Source organism: Falco peregrinus, chromosome 6 (genome assembly GCF_023634155.1).
Source record: "Falco peregrinus isolate bFalPer1 chromosome 6, bFalPer1.pri, whole genome shotgun sequence".
In the NCBI taxonomy this organism is placed as follows: domain Eukaryota; kingdom Metazoa; phylum Chordata; class Aves; order Falconiformes; family Falconidae; genus Falco; species Falco peregrinus.
Window position 1 is genome coordinate 46,140,612 of NC_073726.1, and position 27,477 is coordinate 46,168,088.

General features: G+C 38.4%; 1 protein-coding gene across 5 annotated transcripts in view; it reads right to left on the bottom strand.

Moving 5' to 3' along the window:
* ANO4 (anoctamin 4) overlaps positions 1-27,477 on the bottom strand; it is a 198,067-nt gene that overhangs the window by 120,081 nt on the left and 50,509 nt on the right. For all 5 annotated transcript variants that reach the window (XM_055809048.1, XM_055809052.1, XM_055809049.1 and 2 more), the window contains exon 2: positions 17,899-18,105. In XM_055809048.1, the coding sequence (XP_055665023.1) occupies positions 17,899-17,968 (70 nt within the window). In that variant the 5' untranslated portion in view covers positions 17,969-18,105. The remainder of the gene's footprint in view (positions 1-17,898; positions 18,106-27,477) is intronic.

Genomic DNA, 27,477 nt, shown 5'->3' on the forward strand with positions numbered 1-27,477 from the left:
TATAATCAGACACAGTACCCAAGGGAAGCTGAGATATGGCCATTTTAAAAAGAAGTTGCTTTGGGCAAACACCGTTAATAAATTTAATCTCAACATCTAATCATTTTAGACAGATAACCCATTTTTATTCTTCTCAGCCATTGCTTGAAACTGAGAAGATAACTGTTTCTTACATTCCAGTATGGCCTCTCCCATCTTTAATTTGCTTATCTATCTTGTCTATTCAGCCTCTGGAAGACTCTAATGCCTTTTCAGCCTCTCCAGTCCACATCCCAACTGCCCCCAGGCCTGTATCTGGGCTGTGCAGGTGTGGAGAAGGGGAAGAAAGCAAAATCTCATATTAAGGTTTTCTGACAGGAAAAGCTTTTTAAGTCACAAAGCACAGGGTTCATCCTAAACCTAGATCTTAAATAATGAGGTGATTAGTTATCAGATTATTACCCTTGTTATCCTAATCTGAGAGTTTTCCCTTTACCCCCAAATAATACCAACACCAAATGACCTGACCCTACCACTGTATGGTTCCTTCTTGATAAGACAAAAATCAGGCAGAATGCAGGGGTTTACACATTCTTATACATCCTTTATCATTCAAGAATATATGTTGCTGTTTTTCACTATAGAAAATTGCTACACAAAACACCTAGTTTGAAATAAAACTGAAAAAGGGAAACCAGGAAGCCATGCCATGCATTTTGATTCTCAGCCTGTCTAAGAGTCTTCAATCTATTATGGAAAATTCCCACTAAAATTCAAGATTCTTTTGGACTCTAGAGTTGCATCGGTTTTGGTAGGGGGGGTGTCTTCCGCTGTTTACAGGAGTAATATTTCTTCTAGCACAAGTATTGAGATCATTCTGCAATTTGATTTAGGAAGGGTGGACCAATCAATTCTTAGTCCACAGCACATTACATGTGAACAGGCCTTCAGTTCTTGTGACAAGGTCGTCACTTCCGCTCCCCAAAATTACCATCTGCAAAATTGTGATTATACTCCAACACTTTGAAATGGCTAGAACTTTAAATCCAGTCTTAGATCCCAGACTGCAGCATTTGCACGACATTATTTGTTCATGCAGCCATTCAAAAGTGTAAAGAATGGATTAAAAATAACAGGAATCTTAATACTTCTGATTACTTCTGCATAGGAAATATATACTGCTGGAATCCTTAGGCACAAAATAATTCAAATTCTTACTAAGACTTCTCTGATACTAAAAGGTTTCTTACTGGCCTTCAATAACCCATTGATTTTTCTCAGAGATTTTATTGATACATACTCACTTATCACTCAGTTCATCACTTTGTATGTTCCTTCGGTTATAATTTCAGTGCATCTCAATTGATTCTTCTACCATAAGCCAAATTTTGCATCCAAGGAATAACTTACTTTCTTGTATTGCATTAAGAATTTCTGAAAAGTCCACATCTGTCTTCTGTATGTCTGGTTTTATCCGTATTTGCATTTCCAGCTGGTTAACCTGCAAATCCTCTCTTCCTTCTGAGGAAATTGAAGAGATGGATGGGGTTTGTGACAGTGCAGTAGAAAATCCAGCCAAGGGGCTTTCAGGTGAGGGAACATACACATTGAATAAAGCTACTTATTTTCCTCCCCCCCCAGCAAACCAATTTTTCTTCAAGCCAAGCAGCTTTAGATAGAAAATGGACCGACTTAAAGCTAAATAGAATGAAAACAACATTTTCTGCTGTCAGCAATGATGCAGAGTCACCACTGGCAAGTCCCTCATTCAGGTGAACATGTGCCATCATGCCATGAACAACCCCTCACCATACCATCTACAAAACTAACTCCAAAATGTGAAAACACATGAGAAGTGTTGTTACAAATAACACAGCACTACAGGAACAACCAGGCTAAAATAAAACACACAAAGGATGAATTAAGTCTCAAGACAGAAAACAACCATTAGGACAAAAAGAGCATGGACAGCATGTTTCAGCCACAGGACATCATAAGTTCTCACATGCCAAGCTGATGGCATGCCTAGGAAGCACCCCAGTACTGCAGTCCCTTTCGAAGGGGGTCACACTGGTATATAATGGTTGCTGTTTAAAAACACTGCAGAATAAGAACAGGCTAGTGGGTCATAGTTTCAAACCTATTTGCTCATGTAAATAAGCACAAGATTTGCCCATTTCCGTGTTCTTACAACGTGAGCAAAGAAAGCAGGAAGTTTTGATAACATACTCTTTCCATCCAGAGAAAGATAGCTGTACATCAAGATTAGACAGGAAAAGGTACTGGGCACAAGGGCTTAAGCTGCTGGCTACAGAGTACTTAGATACAGCCCGGGAAGAAGAAGGCTGCTGCTGGTTTTTAAAGAGTGGCAGCAAAACCTTTCACAAAGGCATCAGTTAGAGATGATGCTCTTGAGAGTAACCAATACACGATTAGCAGATAGCTGCAGCAGTCAGGGAGGTATCTGGGAAAGGACTTCAGAACAAAAAGGCCACGGTGGAAGAATAAACCTTCAGGTCATTTAGTCTATTACTGTGCCTTTACTAGAAACTGTCTCTCATGCTTTTGATGGAAACATTTTCCTTTACAGCCTTCCTATAACAAGCTGGTCTTGTTTTGAATTTGCTCCTAGCCCACTGTATCTTTCCCCTCCCCTTGCCAAGTGATCATCGCGCAACTGCCTTGATGGCACAAAATTACTCAACCCTATTTTAAAGACCCTTCTTCACTTTCTGGAAATACAGGTCTCAAAATGGGTATACATATGCCAGCTTCAGCCTTTTTTATTTCCCACTGTTAAAGTGTAAGTTCAAACCATCTCCTGCTTGCCCCAGCATGTTCTTTTGTTCCACAGCAAAGACTCACTGTTAACATCAGAGACAGCTCCCCTTGTAGGTTCCTGTAAAGTGATCTGTCATAGCAGCAGCAGGAGTCAGCATTTAATGATGTAGAACAAAGAGAATTTCTTAAGTAAGACAGCTGATTATTCGTATAATAACAGCCTAGGGAAATCTGCAGATGGCCTCAGAGGTGGGAGGCTAGGATTTGCCCCAGAAGAGAATTCTAGGGATCAAGGAAAAATACTGCATCTGCTGGAAAAGACATATAAACAATAGGGTGGAGGTAGAGAAGTATGCAATGGACAATAATTGTTAAGCAGCTTTAAAGTAGTGTCATTCAGTTTCTTGTTAAATACTTAGCTATCACTTTTAACATATACCATTACATATTTGCATCCTCAAATCCACTAGCTTCTCTTCTTCATTTCAACCATAGTTAGCACAAAATAATGACAATATAGACAAACATAAAACACACTCTCTTCCCCCATACCCTCCATCCTTCTTAAACCCAAATCACTGCTCCTCAGAACACATGAAGGTAGGATCCCTGCAGCATCTCCAACAGATCTGAACTAATTGGGCCAGGGAGAAAGGACGTGATAGGCAGCCAGCAACAGTGGTCCCAAAGCGTTGGTACCTGATGGACTGTCTAACCACAGACCTGTTCATAAAATGAAACTGTTTAAGAATGTACACATTCAATTTCAAAGCCATTTTTTAATTTATGAAAAATACTGTCAGAAAATGTCCGGCCTAAACGTGACTGCTGTACAGCTATGAAGCCAAGGCAAGTTTTGCTGCATTCGAATCCCTTCTCCTGTATTTGACTTACCTGAAGAATGGGGAGCTTCCAACAATCCACACAAATGACAGTCCTATATGCTTCTCTGATTCACAGTAGCCTTAATATCTGACCTCACTGCCCAAAATCAGATCAACAACATCATCCAGTCTGATTTCACTTAAAATTGTAGACATATTCTTCTACCAACCACTTGTGATACAATACATGGCTAATCAACTTGCCTTCACCAACACACGGAGGAAAATAAATGCATCTGCCAACAACATAGCTTTTACATAAGTGGTTGTAGGAACACTTTCTTCACCCATGATCTTCGTGGTGTCAATGAGCAGAATGGAAACCACAGCACATTTGCTTCTACTTTCCTTCCTCTCCCTCAGCACCCACTTCACAGGAGGGAGTACTGCATTTCCTTAGCTGAGAGAAACCGTCCCTCTGTGGTGAGTTACGGACTAGCCAAATTGGTGATTGCTGATCTGTTAGCAGACAGAGATTTCATCCTAGCTCTTCAGATTGTGGGTATGTCTCGCATCATACACCACATCAGACAATGCCGCAGTGTTCTCTCCTGCATCCCAAAGAGATTAATTTTCTTTATTGTAGCACAGATCCCCAATATCACAAACTGTGCCACTGTTGCTGCTGAGGGATCACTAGCTTTAGCATTTCCTTCTTACTTCAGCAGCTGCTGTTTTATATAGTGACACATCCCACTGAGTAAACACCAAGCAATAATGCCTGGGAGGCTGGGAAGGAAAGACCCTCTTTCCATAGAAACATGAGAAATAAACAAACACAAATAAAAGTGAGGTAAATATTAGGATTATCAAATGTTACGCAATTTTATTAAACGATCTGTCTGGGATTCTTCTGAACTGAGATGTTTTAGCTCAACTCAAGTCATAGTTTATATTAGCTCATGGCGTTAACTCTGATTTACTCATTGATGCATAAAGTAGTGCATGAAATAGCATCCTTTTCCCTTTGTTTTGAAGGATCTCTGCTAATTAGGTTAGGGGAAAAAAAGATATTTTAAAAAGGCATTTCATTTTTAGAGGCTGAACAAGATGGCTTATTCTAAACCAGGATTTTAACATACTTCTATATATTGAAATTATAACATGTATCAGAGAAGCAAATTACATAGCAAAGTATTTTATATGGCACTAATGTTAAACAAGGTCATTTTGCATTTTACTGCAGTGAGAGAGGTTTTGCATCTGCTTAGAATTAAGAACATACTCAGATTTATTGCTCGATGAGGCCTTGTTACATGTATCTAGTATCTAGCCAATTATCACAATCAGCTTTTTAGACATTAATTTTACAAGCAAAAGTCTATTTTTTTCCACAGTAAACGCCTGGAGCCAGATTTTGAAAGCCTGTACACTTTTTTATACATGCACTGTGATGTGCAGATCATATTTGTAGATGGATACCCTCATATTGTGTTCTGAAATTGAGTATGAGCACTTGGGTGCACAGTAAAGTAAGCACGGTTTTGGTATTCAGCACCAAAATAAAGAATATAAAATTAAGCTGAGGAATAAGTGCTGCTTGATCTCAATGCACAATAAATGGCTCATATTTACTCCATATCTTTGAATGGACATGTGAGAACAGAGCTGATCTTTATGACTTGCTGAGATAGCCAGTGCTTCTTGAAGCGTTTTACCACTTAGGTTCTGCTTGTGGGTCAGAAGGTTCTGCTCATTGGTCAGAATAGAAATACTTGCCTCGGTTGCTTTCTGAAATCATAGCCCCTTTTCTTTGCTGTCCCTGATTTGCAATTAACTCAGCAAGTGAACACAAATTTTTGTCTACCGTTCTAGAAGTTTCTAAGATAAAAATTTACAGCTTCAAAGGATCTTTCTGGAAAGGCATCTAGCTAACAACTTCTATCAGAATAGTGATCCAATTTCTTTTTTTTTTTTTTAAATAATTTTGGCAGCAAACATGTATTTTCACAATGGTTGCAGTTCAGCATGGACATTAAATATGACTAGCAAATAACTAGTACACCATGTGGGTAGATGCTCCTATCACAGGGCCATCTACCTCTAGCAGGACAATATTTAGCAAGAGCAAATACAATTCCAATATGAGCAGTCTTGTTTTGCTACATTAAGTACTGCCTGTCGTTTCTACAGAGAAGTTGCTCCTTCTCACCAGAGCCTCTTCGTTAAAGCAAGCTGCTGCACATGATGCCCTTTTCACTGGAGGCAAACCCAGTTCAACATGGGGAAAAGATCACCCCTGCAGATGCGTTTTTCTAGTGGCTTCTCACTTTGAGTGTTTGGCAGGTCATCTACTGCAAAACCACAGTTTCAAATGGAAATTGTTTAAGGTGTTACCTATACATGTGAAATCCATAGCTTTACTGATCTCAGTTCTGGCATTTCCCATTTCTGTGACAGGAATGAAAAAAAATGTACACCATAGTGGGTCTCCCCAGTACCTATCCCATAACTGCACTGGATAACACACTTCAATGCATGAAAAACATATTGGTTCAATTATTGCATCAGAAAAAAAAGAAGCTGTTCTCCAAGTCATAGAATATATGCAAATATACATGCCTTCCCAGCAAGATAAAGCTGGCCTCAAAGCAGTGGCTCAGAGTTAGCTAATTATGTATCAGGTGGAAGGCTGATGTGTCTCATAACGAGTCTTTAAAGGAGAGCTGCTTTTGCTGCATTGGTCAGAGAGAATCTCAGATTGTTTTCTGTAAAAAAATCCTATATCATATTCTATTTTGTTCCTCGCCAACTAATATTGTAATATTCTTTCTGCCTAAGCATTTTTCTCTACTGTATGCCAGACTGTTACTCTGTGCATCATTCTTACTGCAGTGATTATATTAGATATGTTTCCATATATTAAAATTATGAAATTTCTTGATGTTGCTCTTAAAACTGGTGTGTATAGTAGTGCAGTTCCACACTAGGGAAGTATTGTTGATAAGACAAACTATCACATAACAAAGAGAAGAAACAGATTAATAAAGAAATAGAGCTGTAGGACAAGGAAATACTAGGTATGTTTAAAATATGTGGTCACTTCGTGGGTCTGTAATTACAAAAGTCAAAAATTTAGTATCAGCAGGATCATTTGATCAGCTTCATACGAAACATAAAACATTGGTTCCTCTTGACTATCTTCAGCGTAGATATTGCTTTCCTCAATGGAAATAAAAAAGAGAAAAAAAAAAGATATTTTTTTTTTTAGTTTCCTTACAACTATTTTTGTCCAGGTGGAAGGATTTGTCCTCTCTATGTACAGCTAAGATAGTTCCTGAAAGTACAGACTGAGTCCACGTAGTTTTGCGTCATGAAAGATAACTCTGTCTTTCAGTGTTTGTTTTCCTCTTGTACAAACATGAAAATATGCAATATCAGCATTTTTCAAGATCTATTTTTTTCCCTCCCCACAAGCATTTAAGAACAATTGTCTCTGGAAATGTTAAAAGGTCTTTTGGGAGATCAGGTAAACACTGATGATCTGCAAGCCACCAGTGCATAGGCCAGTTACACTGGTGAGTCATGCCCACCACTCTCCTGCAGCCCTTGCTCCCCGCATGAACTGTAGTCACTCACTAGGCCTCACTCCCAGCGGAGCCACTGCACACCAGTAAGGTGGCTGCCCATGCAAGAGGGCAGTTCCCTCAGACCTGCACGGTTCTCCACCAAAAGTTTCACTTAAGTCAGGGGAAAGGCTGCATGTCTTCTTTCACAAGTATCTTCTCAACACATGATGCAGAAACTTATCCTACGTCCTGCCTCGAGCTACCCCTTCTCTGCACAGAAGAAAAAGGTTCTGTTTTCAACCTGCAACTCTTTTAGCCCATCAGCTCAGCATCTGACTCCTTTCTGGAACAAGACCATTACCCAGAAGCTTTCTTCTGTCCATGCTCCTTACCAGTAGCACTAAACTTCCTCTACCTCACAGCTTCAACACAATTTCAGGTTTCTACAAGAGGTGCGGGGGTGTGTGTAGGGTGGTGATGAGTTGCCTTTTTCTTTCATTTTGATGCTTGTTTCCATTTTGGGGTTCTTTTTGAATATGGCAGTGGGGATAAAGACAGGAAAAGTCATCTGTTTAATTCTCTGTTTCTGAGAACTTGCTGACATATCTGTATATTTAAGACAGTGCAACATACCAGGGTAAGACCAGCTCTCTGCCACACTTGCGGTAGTTTCCGCATGGTATGGCAGTGCCAGCCCATACATACTTGTAGTGACAAACTGGGAGTATCTTAAAGGCCCCCATTTTCCCTGATTTGACATACTTACTTTTATCTGTATAGGTCATGGGATTTATCCCCATCTATCTACAAAGCACATTCAATTTCGGAAGAATCATAAATAATAGGTAATGATACATGCCTCTTGAAAAAGAGGCCTTTAGAGACTTCTGGTCTAATTCAAAACACTCCATCATAACAGCATTAATACACAATGTGCTTCCAAGACTGAAAAGATTGGGTACCCTGTGGAAATATTTGCAGACCTTTGAAAAACCTCTGACCTGGTAGTTTGCCATATATGTCTATAAATATGTAAGAACTTGGATATAACTCTTGATACTCTTAATTGGATTACCAATTACCTTAAAAAAAAAGTGTATACTCTGTCACTATTCAGCATAGCTAATCAAATCTTCCACTATGCAAAAAACACCATTTATCTTAATAGCTTTCTCACTGTTTATGGATAAAATAATGTGTCTGCATGTTAGTGTCCAAGAATCTAAAGCTGTGTGTAAAAGTAGAAAAATGCCTTGTTAGTTTTGAAAATCATTGGAATTAAGACATAGGGCTACTTCATTTTCCTAAGAAAGTCCAATGAATGTTGGGGTGGGGGGAGAAATTCAAAACCCAAATCATTCTGTTTAGCATGAAGAACCTATGCCATAGCTATACCTGTGCATGGTCATGTCAAGGGTATGGTGATAACAACACTGGAATTATTTATAAAGGCAATTTAAAAATAGTTTCCCTTTGTATTGCAATACACTGTAAGGCATGACATGTGTTTAATTATGTTAATACAAACTATTTTCTTATCTTCCAGAAGCAGCAGTAGTGAAGGGAAGATTTCTAAACACCGAATAGTACTAACTTATCAGACTAAGGTATTTTGAAGGCATAATGTCCACTCTCTCCTCTCATCCATTAAACCCTGGCTGGCATCACACATAAAGAAGTCCACTCAGCCAATTAATTACAGAGAAGTCGGGAGTCCTACATTCAGCATTTTTGTTCTTTATCTCTTTCTCTCTCAGGCAGTGTATGCCTTTTCCACAGATGACCACAGACAAAATGAATGGATAGCCCTTGGTGCAAAGCCATACCTTAAAAATCTCCTCTACTGCCGAAATAGCCTAAACACTAGACTATGGGGACAGGGTCCTGCTAGCCCTCCATTCTTGCATTCTAATTCAGTCACTGCCCAGAATGGACTGTGGGCATGGGACTGTCAAACCCACCAACACTGTGCTCTTATCATCAATAGGGAGGCACCTATTAAGCAGCAATTTCAAATGGGACAACAGCTGAGGTGAAATGACAAGCTACATTACCCACATGGACAAGCACCCAAACCACTCGACGACTGTGCAAAAGCGCACAACCTCTTTCTTTGTTTCCCATATATGTTCAGGGGATGCCTCAATGTTCTGAGAGTTGAAAGGACCCAAATGTCCACACAGAAACCCCAAGCATAACATGTCACACCTTCCTATGCCTAATATTTCCAACTACCTGGCTCTACGTGGCCCCTGTGTAGATCCTTACACAATCAGTAGAGGGACAATGTTGCACAACAAGACTTTGGAATTACTGCCTAGAAGCACTTCACCAATAATACAAAGGGACAGAGCACCAAATTGTGTGCTTTCCTATTGGGAACAAAATGATCCTTTTCAAGTGCCACAATGCCTGGGATAAGAATCCACAGGAGACAATCTGAAAATGGCACAAAGCCACAGTATGTAACTAAGCAGAGACATGTCTGCACGGTTATGTGTTGCAAATGAGAATCTAGAAAGAAGTCTGAAATCTAAACAGACTGAACAATTCAGTCCATTTCTTATTACTCTTATTTATATCAAAATAACAGTAGGAATGATTGCCTTTTCGTTCTACCTCTTTCCTCTTACACTGTGAGTGCACATATAAAAGCATAGCTATCAAAGATCACTACCATATATGTTCGAACATTTGCCCGTGTTTGAAAAAATCTAACTACTTGTGAATGATAAATCCCTTAGTTACCATCTACCTTTAACAATATCAGAGTTGTTAGCAGGCAATTCATAAAGAGCAGATGAAGACAACATTTGCTGAATAAAATGTTTATTGCAAAAAGCTTGCCTAGGACTCAAGTGAGCAGTTTCCTGAAGAGACAAGCAGAAAAGCTGGCTGCACAGGGATAAGTGGCATGACCTAGCAGATAACTTCAGGGCGCCAAAGATTTATTTCACTATAACACGGAGAATCAAGACAACTAGATTTATCTTCCAGGTGGATTTTATTGTAACAACCAATTATAGACTGATGTTATACCATAGCCTACCACTTCCTTCACAGTCTAAACACATCCTGGTAATTCATTCCTGCAGAAAGTACCAGCAGGTAAACCATTTTGGGAACTTCAGCTGTCCTGAGACCACTGAGGAATGAACATAACATAGGAATGTGAAAATGATTAACCTAAAGACAGGATAGCAGAACAGAGGTCTATCCAGCACAGGATTCTATTTCTGACAGCAAATGATTAGGCAAAGGGAATACAAACAGGGCAAGTGCATCCAGTCTGTCCCCAGTCTGTCCCTTCCAGCTTGCAGAAATTTAGAGGTTTCTGGAGTGGAAGGTTTCATCTAGATGATAACCGATTCATGGCTATCAATGCCCTTTCTACAAATCCGTTCATTTTATACTCACTGTCACTTGTGAGCTAACAGGTAGCCATCCCATTCCTCCCTCCTCCTTTTTACTTACCTTGTTTCCAGCCTTCATGGGCTAGCAGGTCTGCTCCTCAGTCACAGTGTCATAGTAAGTCCCAACAGCCAGGCAAAGGCCATGAAGCCCAGAAATTCACTATCACCGCAAAGCCTTTCTTATTTTAGTCTCAGACAAGAGCTATCATGCTGACCTCATGAAATATGCTTCCCATACAGAAGCTAAACATGAAACAGTGAATCCGACTCTATCATAGGGAGAGGATATGGTTCTAGCCTACCTGTCTGACTGTGTGGAGACCTAATTAGGGAGAGATTATAATAAATATCATCATTTAGGTACAAACTGGAGCTGAAGAATGAGAGAATTTTTATTCATCTTTGAGAGTACCTCACAAGCAGCAGGAATCCTGTCCCTCGTACTGGTACAGTTGGCCTTTCTTACAAAGCCCTGCAACCTACTGTAATTACCAAAACCCACTAAGGAGAAATAAGAGCACTTTGCCATTAAAATGCATGGACTAGTTTTGGGATGTTCACATAGGATGCTTATCTAAAACAAGTTATCTCAGAATGAACCAACAGGCTTGGTGTTAGGAAAGAGGTCTTGCTATCTTTTGGAATGGAACAAAACCTTTTGTGGAAATTTGTAGCACCATGCAGCCCTATTACAGTCAAATCCCTTTTCTGATCTTAAAAGCATCTCTGCCAAAGCAGAAGCTAGTTTGTTCCATCATTTGATAGTCTACCTGCAAGAATATTTCCTTGGAATATATGAAACTTATTTCACATTAGAAACAGAGGCTTATATAATACTAAGCCCCCTTTAAGGAAGAACTACAGAGCTAAGAGAAAGCCTCATTTTTCAGTCAAGCATTACAGGAACATAAGGAACTTAATAACTGATTATTCAGTGTCTCTCATGGCTTCTTGAATCATAAGCTATTTTAAAAACAAAATAGGTCATCATTTTCTCAGAAACATTGCCAGATTTTATATATATTGTCTATTTTCTTCAGCATAAGCTTGAGCAGTCAAGAATTTTCTCTATTTTAAGACAATTATGCTACACTGGTCTCAGGACATTATAACTTTGCTTTAGGATCAGCAATATTCCCTGCTTGGTGCTGAGCCACATCTGGCTGCCTGTTCCTGCATTGGACAAGTTTCCCTTTGAGAGGAAACTCTCTGAGGGTGGACTGATCAAGAACATCCACAGAGAGTGACATTTTGCAGTCTTTATGAGATGACTACGTGTTATAAACTAACAGCTAGGAGAGCCAAAATCTGAGGGTGAGCTGTACTGATTTTAAAGTAACCATTCATAATTGATTGCAAGAGTGAATGGAAGACCATATTACAACAGCAAACAGGAGACTGATCAAAGCAGGAAGGGAAAAAAAATAAGTCTTTGAAAAGAGATTGATTTATAAATATATACTCCTCAGAGAAGTAGAACGCCCTCAAAGTCACCTTTTAAAATTATTAATATTATTTTTGAAGGCCCTTATTAAAAGCGTGGACAGGTCTAGGCAGGTTCAGTACTTCTGTGTGTCACCTGTAGCACAAATTGAGGGACGCAATTAAAATATTTTTAAATTAAATAAGATAGTTAACATTGAACAACAGTGATTTATCCTCTAATTTTTTTATTTCTATTTTTCCACATGCTGTTTGCAAAACTGTTCTCCGAACTGCAAGAATGAACATTTTAGGAGGCTTTAGCTTAGGAACAGGAATTTTCAAAGAAGTGGCTTTTGCCCTAGAAAAGTGATGTGAAGAATGAAATGGGCTGAATGATTAAGCAATGTGATAGAACTCAGGCTCTGCATCATCTGCTAGCTAGTTCAGCTCGTAAGTTCAAAATACTTCATAATCACAATGTGACACTTGTCACTCAGTCCAGTGACAAAAAGTCCTCATTGTAATTGAGACAAACTGTTCTCCTTAGGAGCTTTGCAGAGGCTCCAGAGCACCAACAGTCAGGAGAATGCACTGTCTCTGTGTTCAGCAGGGAGGTATTTCCAACTCATGTTTGAGGGACAGATTTGGGAGAAATTTTGTTTGGTGCATCAAACTTGCATTGTATTGAACATAGGCTATAGATAAAGAGAAAAGTTAAGCATGCAGGCTATTTTCTTTGACATCAACGTTCCTTCTGCATAGGGACATTTCTTGTAAGCATATTTTTTTTAATATGAAAATTAGCTTAATGAAGGGAATATTAATTTTTTTTTTATATTGGCTTGCTTTTTCCATGCTTTGTTCCATATGTGAGGAAGTTCTACATACACATAGCAGAAGGTATATTGAAAAAGATTGTTCCTCTAATAATGTTAGACAAGTAAGATAACAGCACACTATTCTCAGTGTGAATTTAAATTTTCAGGTGAGTTTACATTAGCCATTCCCACACCATGCATGTGTTTGCTGCCAAGAAATATTTGCATGACAGAGCTTTCTGGCAGAATTATTTACAGGGTTTTATTCTTTTAATCTGAAAGACATGTCTGCCACAAGTCCTGCCAGTCAGCAAAGAGAAAATGTGATTTAACCAACAAATCACATCTAACACAGATCTTTTAAGGACCATTCGCAACCAAATGTGAATGCTGACCAGTATGTGCACATTTTGTGATGAGAAAAGGATATCTTTGGCACAGTAAATGGTCATTTTTGAAGGACTCAGTTCCAGCTTCCTTGATGATTCAAAGTTCATTACGTTGTGACTAAGCTCATTAAACATGATTTACTTTTTTCCTTTAATTTTGATTGCCACAGTTTCAAGAACCATGCATTTTTCCCTGCCTCCTAAGTCAGTTGTTCTGTTGGCCAACACCACTAGCTCTTTCTCATTTTCATACCCAATAACTACAGGCATAAAAAAAAAAAAAAAAAAAAAGAAAAAGAAAAAGTTACAGTTTGATGAGCAATAAAAAAGAGGATCCAAAACTATAGAAAAGAATGCCTAAGTCAAACACATTTTCCTTCAGCATTTGTACATATCTATAAGGTACTGTTTGTCATAAAAAGTGAAGAGACTTCCAAAAAAAGATTCTCACTGAATTCCAATGACCCTGCTAGACTTCCACTGTAATGCCAGAAACCAGTCCTTTCAGCAGGTGTTTCCTTGCCACTGAACATCAAGTTCTTCCAGATATTATGGACAGACCTATATCTTTCAGGTAGCAAGGAATCTCCATTCCAAAATGTACTGTTCTTTGCATTTGAAGGAGATCTTTTTGAACAGTAAACTCTGAAAGCAGAAATGTCTACAATATTTTTATGTGTTTCCTGGAGTGAAGGAAACACATAATTTACATATTTACTGAATTCTGGAAATCAATTACTTCAAAGACAACCCTTCTTGCTGGAGATGTAGATTGCCTGCAGAACTAATTTGTACAAGTGATATAAATGAGTATCTACATTATTATATATACACTTCTATATAAACCTCAAAATGTATTAAAGTTTAACCAGAGGCCTTTACAGGAAGCATAGAGAAAAAAAACCTTGCTGAGGAATCTTTGAATCCCTGTTACTACAAAACAGGTAACAAATTTTAGGAAGCATTGCAAGTATAGAAGACCTAAGAAGGTTCCAGAGTTTCACACAATAAAAAAATTCATTTTAGTGCTGCTTAGACTTATTTATTTAGGCAATTTTTCCATACCCGGGAAATTTAATGACTCCTAGAGAAAGCAAGTTTGACAAGCTCTGCAGAGTCTGAGAATAAAGAAATTCGTCACCAACAGGAAGAAGTAAGGTAACACTATCCTGATTTGAAACAGAGTATCAACAGAAAGAGCAGGCAGAAACCCAGAACGTAAAGGCCTGCTTATTCCATAGCGAAGGTGCAACGCTGTCAGAAGTGACGCAAGCATTTTTTTTTTTGTCCCCATATTTCCTAATCCTGACATTGAGGGAACGGACTGGGATGACAGTTTAATCCCCCCAAAGCTTGTTCGGTGCGTGGTTCTCCAGCTCTTACAGACAACCTGAATGCTGATTGTTATTGCTTTCAAAATAAGCCTCCTGTGTGCAACACAGATGCATCAATCATAAATCATCTTCAGGAGAGTTGAAACAATCTACAGCAGCCAAAGGTTTGCCCCAGGCACTTGAAATCTTTACTTCAGTAGCCTTATACTCCATTAGCCACAATATACCACAACTGCTCACATAACTGGAGGTTTCTCAAAGCTAAAAATACTGTCCCTCCTGGATTCTGGAAGCAATGTGTATTTGCCTTAATATCACTGCATCTAAATTTACCATCTGATTGCTTCACCTGTCTTGGCTTTTCTCCTTTCTAAGAGGAACTTCCCTCACACAGGTGTGCCTGCAAAGGCATCAGGAGTCTTCGCCTTTAATAGACATTTTTTTCCATTGCAAAAATTTCTCCATTTTCCTCTGTGTTTTGATTGTTATTTGATACGTTCTGATCTGCTTAAAATAAGAGCTCGGAAGTAGTGGTTCTGCTTGTGGGTGAGCAGTACTTCTTTGCAAGATTGCACAAGACAACTTCTTGTAAGTTTTTTTTTTTTTTATAAGCCTACAGACGACTTACTGCTTGCTAGCCACTCTAACACACAGGGTAACAGTAGAAGTCATTAGTCTCAAGCTTCTTACCAGCTACAAACAAAACTGGCAGGGAAGCAAGCCATAAAGGAGTGCTGTAACATGGAACAGTATCTATAGTTCCTCCTCCTTAGCATATAGCTACCTATGAACTTGAGTCAAAAGAAACAGTTGTTAATTAGAAAGAATCCATGATAAATAATAAAAGCTGTCATTCTAGAAAGAAGAAAAGTGGCCAAGAGAAACAAATTGACATGCAGAAAACAGCAGTCTGATGTTAGAGGTAAAATAACCCCAAACAACTCATTCATAAGTGTCATTTTATCAAGAATCTTGTCTTTCTGTAGTTCTAGCCTCTCATTGTTAAGAATTAGAAATGCCATTTTAAGTCCTCAAAATACCTTTGTGCACAATCTATTATGCTAGACTGTCTCCATGTTTGGAATATTTGTTAACTGGACAAAGGAAATTTCAGACTGAATATAATGTATACTACTCTGAGACACACTTGATTATGATAACAGCACTCCAGTAGAAGGAAGACCCCAAATTGTATGAACTATTTAAAATTAGACTGAGCAAAACCCTGAGGAATTTACTGTATGTAATAGCAGGAGGATAACTTGGAGAATGGTGGTGTAAGATCTGTTACCTAATTAATATACATCAGAACATTTTCTCTCTAAAACACCAAACTATTTAAAATGTTTATAATGTCTTAGATAAGGTAATGCCATTGCTCAACTAGTGTATTAGGCTAATTATTTATGAATCTACTGCTGTTAATTTGTGGCTGAGTAAGAAAGAATAACATATGATTTTAGGTTTAAATAAATACATTTTTTAGGATTGCTATTTATTACTATTGCTGCCTGACTATAATCTTTCTTAGGCTGTACCAGATCAAATGATTGTAATTTAACCTGGACATAGAGACAAACTTTGTGTTCTTATATAGAATTAAAAAGTGAGTTCCAAATCACAAAAACATTATTTCATTCTAGATGAAACAATGACACTGTTAAGTTGGTTAAGAGAAGACTCCTGTCATGTGACATATTTATAAAAATCTGCAGCCTTTAAGGCTCTGGGTACTATTAACTCCTGTGAACTTCAGTGAAGCTCATAATATTAAACGCCTGCTTGAACCAAGCTGCCAAGCGTGTTCTCTGTAGGTCACAGATGCTCTTATTGTCTAAAGAGTAGAATATGATAGACAAAACTAATCTCATATTACTGTGCTGAAAGCTTAATTCCTCAGAGGATCATCATCCAAATGATGCTCACTAATGAGCTCCATTTTAGGAAACCTCTGGTGTCTACCTAAAAAGATCTTTTTCTCAATCATAAGCCAGCTTATACATTATTTAGTATTAAACCACAGGCCATATCTATCAACACACAGATGTAGAATGCATAGAAGCTCAAAATGAGCATAGTTATTGTGCACGTTCAAGATATTTTTTCTGCCAACTGTAATGCAGGGTTTTTTTGTCAATCTTTTAACATGCTGTGGTCATGATTATATATCTTTAACATCAAAAACATTTCTGTAATAGTAATTTTTTTGTATTTCAAAGAAGAAACATAGAAACAGAAAAAATAGATGGACAAACAGTGGAAATGAAATAGACAAAGCATATGGTTATGAGTCACTATAAATCCTTAATTAATCTATGTTGTCAAAGATTGTGGTAACTAAATAGTATGGGTGCCTGAAACTCATGGCAGTAGACCTGCATAGCAACCCACAGTAATTAATCTCAGTTTTTAACTTTACAAAAATTAAGCCATTTACTAGATCTACAAGGTAATGGAAACATGCTGAGGGCTTGCAGGCAGAACTGTCTGTCTCACATAAATAGACTGTGCCCCGTGGCACCCAGCTAGCTGCAAACAGGGTGCATCATGCCCTTTCCTGGGCAGCTACACTGGAAGATTATTGACACCCTTCAACACAGAAGCTACAAAACTGACTTTATGGGCAGCCGTAATTTGCTCTACTCAGGAAAGAAATCTGGAGTTTAGTTTTCCCTGTGAAGAATGACTGAACATGGCCACCACAAATGTACTCCCCTGTTATAACAAAAGATACTTCTAAAATAGCTCTGGCAATTAACATAACAAGGAATGAACTCATGATGTCAATTAGAACTTGATGGTTCCCAGGAGATTCTGGCTTTCTTTTAAAAAGTTTCATTTTGTTAACCAGTTAACATATGTTGTAAAATCTCCTTCAGATCTAGAGTTTTTGTTTGCATTCCAGCAGCAAGACTTTGATCTACACTCTGGATCATGCCTTTGTTCACATCCAATGTTAATGTCAGTTACAGAGTTCCATGGGAGATGCCTGTAGCCTCTAGAGCATTGCCATTAGCTCAGGACTTAGCAAAATAAAACATATATAAGGGGAACAATATTAAAAAAATAACCCAAAGCTCTCTCTACATTAAAATTTTGGATACCACTACATGTTGTATGCTTTTTTTTATGATTAAACTTACATTCTTATTTCCCACTTTCAGCTGCCCCATCTGTTGTTACTCCCTATAATCTATAATTGACAAAAACATACCAAACATAGACGAAACACCAATTGATAGCTCTGACAATCAATAGATTGATCTCCATGCAAGCATGATCTGATGCTGTTAATACCAGCTTCACAACATCACGGCACATCATACAAGAAATGGAATTAAAGAAGGTGTCAAAGCAATCTGTTACCTGGCTGATGGGGTTTTGTTTTTCCACCAGTGCCTGCTGAAATACTAGATCCAGAAGATGAAACTTCCATTTTTATTGACCCTCTGACTTGTGGGAGTGAACGATGCCCGACCACAGGTGGACGCTGTGACACTGGGTAGCTTGCTGCAGTTCTCCTCTGACAGATTTGTGCACGCTTTTCAGCCCCATGAATAGATAAACTTACACCTGACAGGAATAAGAATTAGTACTATTAGATAGAAGAGACCAGCACAGAATAACTAAAATATAAAATGGTTTAAAATGGGGTTGTAACAGTGTTCTTGGGGAAAGAAAAAAAAAAAAAAAAGAACTATAAAAACATTAATTTTCTATGAAAACGAAAAATGTGAACATCTTTGCTGCTGTGCTGCAGACATCAGAGTCAGCTACACCAATAGATATTTAAATTAATACATAGTCATGGTTTACTGCATTAGTGGCCTGCAGGAAGAATTATCTTCCACTCCTTCAAAAAACCCAAGAGCTCACACAGGACACTATTAATGAGTTAACTACCACAGAATCTATTAAATGACAGTTTTCTGATTGACAGACTAAGACTTGGCAATAATATTTTCTTTGTTTTGAGCATTCACAAGTGTTAGAAGTGTTAGAATGTTACCACTTCACATGGTAACTACCTTTTAAAGAAAAAATAAACGTCTGTTTTGAGGAAAACAGTAAGGCTGCAAGCCACAATAACATGATCTTAAGCTTGAAAAAGATTCCACTTTTACCAGTCCTGTGAAACATTACTTACAACACTGGAAATAATCTTTCACACCAAACACTTGCAAATTTGTCACATAGCTAATTTTTAAATAGAAATTGTGATGAAAAACAAGCCTTACTTTTCCAAAGAGAAATGCAAAGCTGAAATTTCTTATGTGTCTATTGTACAGTCTTAGAAAGAAATACTATCTTACAGTAACTAAAGCTGCTTCTGACTTCCTTACATTCACATAGATGCAATTGCTGCAGCTTCAGTTGAATCACCTTTAGCATACTGTGGTGAAAACCTTTAGACAATCTCTTTCAGGCTGCAAAGCTGAATGATAATACTATGATACACTTAAATTTTACACTTAATTTAATTGTGACTCTTACTGCTTTTATCAGCAACCTATCTTCTAAAAAAACAAATTAAAAAGCAGGTGGAAAAGCAGATCCTAAAACCCAGAAATGTGGATATTGCAAGCACATTGTAAGTTGCAGTCACTCAAAATCGTTAGACATCATTGATTAGATTGCTCATTTTTGTGAAAGGCATCCCTCACTGAAATGTCCAAGAATGCCTTAACGACTGCTCTTCCAGTTCCACTGAAAGTCAATGTATGCAAACCACCAGGTCACTGGAGAGGTTTTGAATCTCTGAAATCTTAATATACTTTGATCCATAATATACTACCAAGGGGAAAAGAGCTGCCACTTATATGGGTGAATTGTGAAAACAGTGGGATTGCACACATAAGGAAAGTTTGGGCAAATTGCTCTTTGATTTTGAATGCATAAAGCCACTTTAAAGCTGTATACTTGCTACCTGACTTCACTGCACTTTGCCAGAGCTGATCTCCTGCAGGAAGCGTAAAGGCACAAGGGCTCTCCTGCAGCAACTGCTCACAATACCTCCCAATTACAGGGCTAATGTATTTGTCAGCTGTTTCTAAAGACTGTAGACATCACACTTTCTCTAGCACAGACAGCAAGTCCCAGCCACCTTATTCTTGAGAAAGGCAGCATAGTAATCCCCATGAGCAGAATGACGAGTATGCCTGGACAACACATTTCTTTGACCATGTTAGCCATATAGTGTAGCCATAAGGGACTTCAAACAGTGAGAAGCTAAGCCCCAGCTGTAAAATGAGCTTTTCACTTCTTGTGCAGTCACTAGAAACTTGTGATACTCAAAATATTGTGCAAATATCCCTAAGGCATTAAAAAATTAACCACAACTGTTTCATGTACTGGTCATGAAATGAGTGATCTATTTTAGGAACGGGCTCCAAACATAGACTGACGGCTAGATTTCTCTGAGGTTCAAGTAAATTGCTTTTTCGCATTCTGAAAATTCTATACGCTCTTGTGAAGCTGTGACTCAGCTTCCTAAACTATTTCTGCAGCACTTATTTTCAGAGATCAAAATTAAGGATACTGCAGCCAGATCATTATTCCCAAGAACTGCAAAATTTGCAGCTTGATCACATCCAAAATTATGTTCAATCAACAACTTGACTCTGGTTACATGCAACCTTTTATTTCTTCCACTAAGCAAAAGCACTATGAAATTGTAACACCAAACTACAAGAGGAAGAATGTGCCAGCTTTACTGAAAATTTTACAGGTTAATCTTTAGACATATTTATAGCCTAAAAGTGCTTCAAAACTACCACTGTTTACACCAGAGGTGTATCACCAATATATTCAATATGATTGGGAGTTCTTCACTCCACTTTCCTTGGCACTGCAGTTATTTCCTTCATATAAGACATTCTCTTGACTAGGAGAGTGAATTTCCATTATTTTCATGAGAACCAGGCACAGGATAAAGACGGAAGTATCCTTTTTAGTTATCATTTCTGATTTTTCCAGAGAGAGACCAGAACTTTATTTTCTACATGTTTTTCTTTTCCTAAACTAGAAGTCTGCAAAATCATAAGATAGTAATATTGCAGCAAGCTGCAGTATTACCTTGCTGTTGTATGTGAGAGCCCTTTGAAAAGAGATATTAGCAGTTGAGAATACATCCCCAGATAACGTGCACAAGAACAAAGAGAAAAGGAGGTGGAATCAGAAGTAGAAAAGCTATTGGAAATAACACATATACCTTATGGGAAATGAAAACCTAGTGAACTATTGACACTAAGCAGAATCTAGAGTAAACCCCCCCTATTCTTCCTGCAAATAACCCACACTGCTGCTGAATCCTGGGGTTTGTGGGTCAGAGATGTGAGAAAACAGCACAGAGACCTCTGAAGGGTAGCTGTTAACGTTGACACCAATTTTTTTTTGCAGTGTGACAATACCCACACAAGACATCTAGAAAAAAAGACAAGTTCTCCAGCAGTATGTTGCTGGCTGGGTCTTCAATTAACTACATTTGGCGGAGTTTTTCTCCTGCCTTCAGTCTTGGCCATATAGTTGCTGACACCAAAATGCCAGTGCTGTTGCACACTTGGTTACATGGCCTTTGACCGTACCTGTCCCTGCAGCATGGTCATTTTTAGGTGAGCTTGTAGCCTCAATAGCTGGGTACAAGCACACTGGCATGCTCTGACAGGCAGTATTAGGTGCTACAAAACCCCAGGAATTTCTCGCACCGCTCCCTCTGGCTTAATATAATGGATCACAAGTACCATTTCAACTGAGGGCTGCGGCGCAAATGCAAGTTAAAGACTTAAACGTTGGCCAGTAGACACAGCTGACTGTTCACTTTGCAGGACTGGCTTTTGGACAGGGCTCTGTCATCTGCACTTGGCGGGTTGCAAACCAAGTACTTAAGAGTGGGAAGTAGAAATTTTGTGTTTTGATGCTGAATTAGATTTGAGCCTTCATGTATTATATGTGTCACTCAGCTCTCTCACCCCATGCCTGCATGCAGCAAAAGTCTCTGTATTTTCAAATTTTCATGTGTCTTTCTCTTCCTTATCTATATTTCTATCTTTTTTTCTCATACAAGCTTCTTGTCTCCATGAGGAGCTGCTCATCTTGCTGCCCTTCTGTTCTCCTCTGATGCTTCTGTTTGAGCTTGCAGGTTTATGTAGGAGAAATACCTTAATTCCCTTCCTACCAAGGCATCTCAGCTATGCAGTTTGCCAGCAGGGAAGAACAGCTTCTATACTGCTTCTGGCTAACTATTTTTTGCTCCCAGCTATGTCTTTTTATTACAATTTTTTCCAAAGCCACATTTCTTTTACATTGAGCATATTTTGCCTCTTATAAAGTGGTAGTATGCTTATGACACTAAAGAATTTATAATGCTCCAGATAAAACTTGCATATGAGAACATTAAAACTGGAGTATTAAAATACTTCCAAGTCAGGAAGCAATAAAATCAAACATAAAGAAGAAAAAGAAGACAGAAATTACCAAAAATAGAAAACACTATAGTGTGCCTGCATGCAGTTTTATGTGATGGTGGTATTTGTTTTGTTGGCTCATGAGATGCTACAGTGCTGAACGACATCCTGCACTACTCAGAAGTCACTCTGCTAAGGCATCTGATGGGGCATCTGCTTTGGTCATGTCTTAGTCCTGGTTAGCAGGTGTTGTGCACCACGCATCTCTGTACAGAGCAACACTTGTATTCAGTGGATCTCATCCAGCACGCCTGCACTATTCAACTGAGCATAGCACAGCAACTCTGGTACTGGTGGAGATCGCTTTAGCATCAGAAATGGGGTCAGCAAACTGTATCCAAATTATATTGTGCTGGGACTGACACACTCTCCACCTGGGGAGGCACCCCCCTGTAGCAACTGTCAGGTTTGGGTCAGCCCTAGTTACATTCCACCCTGTACCACTTTGGGATACAGGCATATATTTATAGGTTCCTTCCTGATGTTTCTGTCTCTAGCCAGAGATAATATGAACATGAATAAGCAATAATAATGCAATGCAGAATTACAAAGCTGTATAAACAATCCATTAACTAACAATGGTCAATTAGCTTCAAGTGCCCTGACCTGCTTTGTAGATCATCTCTGCGATAACAGACTGCTGCTGGCAGGGGCAGTAAGTCCTTTCGGTTTAGTATCATCAGAACGTCAGTGCTCATGTTGGAGACAAATTACTGCAGCAATTGCTCTCTTTTTTTATGTGGCTCTTCTATTCTTTTTAAGCCTTATGCAGAGGCCTTAGGAGCAGATCGAGGTAGACCTCTTCTTCAATGACTTTCTCAGAGCAGAGCAAGTGCAGGGGAGCACAGACCAAGAAGTGAGGAGGAAAATCTCAGATGCAGTGTGATGTAGAGCCACAAAAAGTAAAACAGCTCTAGAAAGCCTGCAGTCATTGAGGCACAGATAAGCAAGCTCATAAGAAAGCACTTTGCAAGCATGGGCAGAGACTAGAAAATGAGGCTTTAAGGTGCAGTATATAAATAGGCAAATGACATATTTAGTTCCTTTCAACTTTTACACCCAGGGAAGTTCACATTAAAAAGCTAAGCACCCTTTCCTCACCTTGTGCAAACTGCCACATTTCCTGTTAAAGTCAATGATGCTCTGTAGACAGCTTCAGCTTTTTCACATTTTCAAGCTAGCCTTGGTAAGGGGCAGCTCAGAAAGGGCAAGCAACATAAAAGTTTTTTCATGCAAACCCAGTTTCATCTGAGAGTCGGAAGAGACACCTGTGTTTGATGCCATCATGGACTCTTCTGCTTGCTCTGAGTCCTAGGTGGAAATGAATGAGCTTGAGAGAAAAATTCACCAGCTGCCCTCTGTACACATACCTGAAAGCACAGTCTAAAGGAGGTTCCCTTTTTCCCACCTAGTGTGCCCTACTTAGATAACAAATACATCCAGAAAAGCATGGTTATCTTTCTCTGTGCCTTCGGGAAAAATGTCACAACAACATTAGGATTCCCACATTAGATTAAGTCATTTTCCAGAAGCTTAAATATCACAACTCTAATACAGCATCAAGTCCCTTGCCCCTGGAAACAAGTGATTTCATGAATTGTATGTAAGCCCAGATTATGCTTCAAAATACAGCTCTGAAAATGTTGAAACATTTCTAACTACATCAGATGTAAAAACACCTCACAACTGTAAATCTTTAAAGAAGCGAACAGAAAAGCTAGTAGTATCAGACCTTCCCTGGAATTTGACTGACTGGAGAGAACAACTAACACTGCATCTTGACAAATTACATGTTTTCAGTTTGTTGAGGCTCTGCATGACCTTCCCCCCGAGTCCCTCCCAAATATTGGAGGGATGACAGGATTTTCAAGGCCCATAGTAGTTTCAGAAACTGTTACTTTTTTTGCCATTTTCTATCAAAAACTTTGTTCAGTTGGCTTCTGAATTTACTTTTTTTTTTAGCATATATAATTTTCCATAGAGAGAAACCACAGATCTTAAATTTACAGCCTGTGAAGGAACAGCTGTTTCTTTGTCTGAAACATGTCATCCACAAAATTTTGTATTGAAAAAGATCATGAATGACCACTCCCTTTACCTCTCTATTCCATTCATGATACTACAAGAGCTCTATCGTATCACCTCTCTGTTGTTTCTATTCCCAAGCCTAGGATACCTGGTTTACACTGTTGTTCCTCACCAATAAGCTTTTGTATACCTCCCAGCATCCCTGATCACTCCTTCTCTTGTTCCTTTGCTTTTTCAAGAAATTAAGACCTGAAATGCACATTAGGAAAGTTTGAAGAACTAGCACCAGAAACGCCCATGATGTTCAGGTTGTGCCTTCAACAAGGATTTACAGTAGTACAATGATGTTTGTGGTTTTGTTCTTTCCCTTGTTATTTCATCTGCCCCAATACACTTTTAGACAGGCTCTAGCTCCCTCTTGCATTTGCCAACTCTTCAGGCAATTTTCTGGTCAATCAGAGATCTCCCTCCTAACCTACCTGCTCCAGGCCCTTGCATCAAGTGAAGGCTGCAGGAAAAAATACTGCATTATTTCTTGCATTTGTAGGTTTCATCTTCTTCCACTTCAGTTGCTTTCTAGGTCTTATGTTTATCACTACTGCAAGAGCATCACTGTACACCCTTTTGTATCAACAAATCTTCACAAATGTGTATTACTTGTCACTGCATTTATTATTTTTTTTCCCAATTACTCTCCTTCAATGGGAAGAGAGTAGCAGCATACTCTGCCTGCTAGTCACTGGTGATGTTATTAGGATCTTCATTTTGAACTGTGATCAAAGGCATGTCTGAACTAGAACCAGGACTCCATGAGGGGGCTTGTGTACACACTAGGTTTATGCAGCTTTATCTGCATAAATTTAGAAATTAACAGTTTTACACTAGCAAACATGCTTTAGGCCAGAACAGCTTATTCTCCCCTACAAAAGTGGCTACATTACCTGTGGTATAACTGCATCGAGAGCCAGTGTTAAGTCTGTCAAAGTCCTAATGAATAAAAAGATCATGCTTACTTTTGGTCTACCATCAAAGGGTCTTTTTTATAGCCCCGAAGGTGGTTTATTACAACATGCTAGCATTCAACAGTGATTATTTAGCATGGCTGGAAAACTCCGTAATGCTCACAGAGATGCAAGATAACCACCTGAAGTCATGAACATATCTTAAAGAGAGTCATAATAATCTTGTTTTAATGGTCTATGTGACAGTCTGAAAAACCACTTGCCTTCCTTAGGCATGAGTGAAGAGAAAAGCTTAGCTAAGTGAATACAAAGCTCTTTTTGGCTACTGTTGACTTATCTGTCATTGTCATGAGCATGTTGCAGGGCCATGGTGTCAAACACAAGATGCTGCCTACACAAGTCATAAGAACGCAGGTGAGTATAATGGAACTTTCTTCCCCAAGATGCCTAAATTTGATTAATTTATAAGTATTACATTTTTATTTCTGTCTAACAATTCCTTATTTAGTTCCTCTCTGCAAAAAGAAAACTATAGTGCATGTATGCTGGGATAAATGCCTAAGAATTGTGTTTATGTCCCTCTTCAGTTTGCCCAGCAAGCTGCAATCAGATTTTTTTGTCACCATCCCAGCTGACAGTTTTCTTACTGGGGTTGCCTGCATTTTTTATGTGTGTGTGTTTATTACTTCTCTTTTTTTTGTTGTTTGTTTTAGTATCTACTTTGATTTACATTGTTGTTACAACTGGACTTTTAATAGTATTAGAACCACATGAATTCTGAAGAGTAATTTGAATAAAAACTTTTTTTGAAAAGTTCCTTTGCTTGATGCAGTATTAAAATAGAAGTGAGAACACCTTGTCCTGAAACCTGACAGACACAACAGAAATCAAAAACTGAGGCTGATAAAACATTTTCAGTAGAATGTTTCTCTATCAAAAAAATTGTCAGTTTGTTAGGAAAAAACTTGTCCCAAAGTCAAAAGCTGCTGTCAAAAATTTTGTTTAGAAAAGAAATCTAACCTTATCTTGACTGGGATATCCTGGCTTTTTATTTTGTAATGACTTGACACTTTGAAAAAAATGCAACCTAACATATCAAATAGGATACAAGTTATCCAATAGAATACAAATTATCAATTAGAAAACCTGTTGCCTCTGAGCAAACAAAAACAAAATTATAATTTCAATTACTGAAATACCATCTGTAATACCAATCATCAATTAATGTTACTGTAACATACAAATAATAAGAAATAATTCAAAACATAAAAATTAAAACCAGAAAGCAAAACATGTCAAATAAGAAAACAAAATGCAGTAAAAACAAGAAGTCCAACCAAGATGAAATATTTCAACCGTCCAGAAGCAAATTCTGACATAAATATTTTAAGCATTATTTTGAAAAGTGACTTCAGAAAGTGCTCAAAAGAGATTGAAAGGGAAAAAAATTGCAAGAATTTTAGAATTTATGTGGATTGGATATTCTGGCTTTTTACTCACCACCTCTATAAGCAACTGGAATACACTCGCACTAGAAACAGGTTCATACAAAAAAAATAATAGATTCATATCACAGTTTCCGTCACAATAAGTAATATCCTGTCAATACTTCTTTCTTTAAGGCAATATCTATTTCTCAAAAAAAATTGGAAGATTGGATCTGTCATCTTAAGTGGCACTTACTGATTTGGAAACTATGCGGTAACTCATCTTATTCATTTTACTATATATGCACAGCATTTACTAGCCAAAAATAGAGCACTGAGATGATTTAAAACTTACTTTCATTTATGTTAAGTACTGTGTTCAAAATTGTTTTCTTTCTTAACAATTAGCTATCACTCTGATTTTCAAAATCAAGAGCATTCTCATCAAAAACTTTCTGCATTGATTTTGAGGCTTTTGCCCATACACATATAGTAAAATGTAACTGCACACACAGCAGTGATATGCAATACAAACATCAGGGCAAACTGCAACGTCCCATGAAACAAAGCACCACGCCAAGTCCCAGATGCTTATTATTGGCCAAAGAACGAAGTGAAGCACTAGCCATGCAGATATATTCTGAGTGTAGGTAGATTTAAAAGCAGAGAACTGGGGTTTTTTTCCCCCACATCTTAATGTGCTGCCTGAATGTCAACTGCTGCATTTCAAATACCACAAGTCACATTTTATCTCTTTTAATTGGATATTCTTTATAATGCAGAACAGTGCAATCAATCTGAGAAATCATCTGTGAAACAGGAAAAAACCCAGGAGACTTCACAGATGGGAAAAAAGATAGCTCAGGGTACGTCTGAATGTGTCTGCCTCCACGGCAGAGACAGTAACGATTTTCAGCACAGTAACTAGGCTTAATTTAACTTTGTGTTCTTGCGTCCTGTTTCAGGGGACTGGTTCGCCATCAGCACTCCTACTGCTCTAGCGACGGGCCAGCCCTGGCCATGCTTTCTGGGGAAACTGCAAGCAGCAGGTCAAACATACACTCC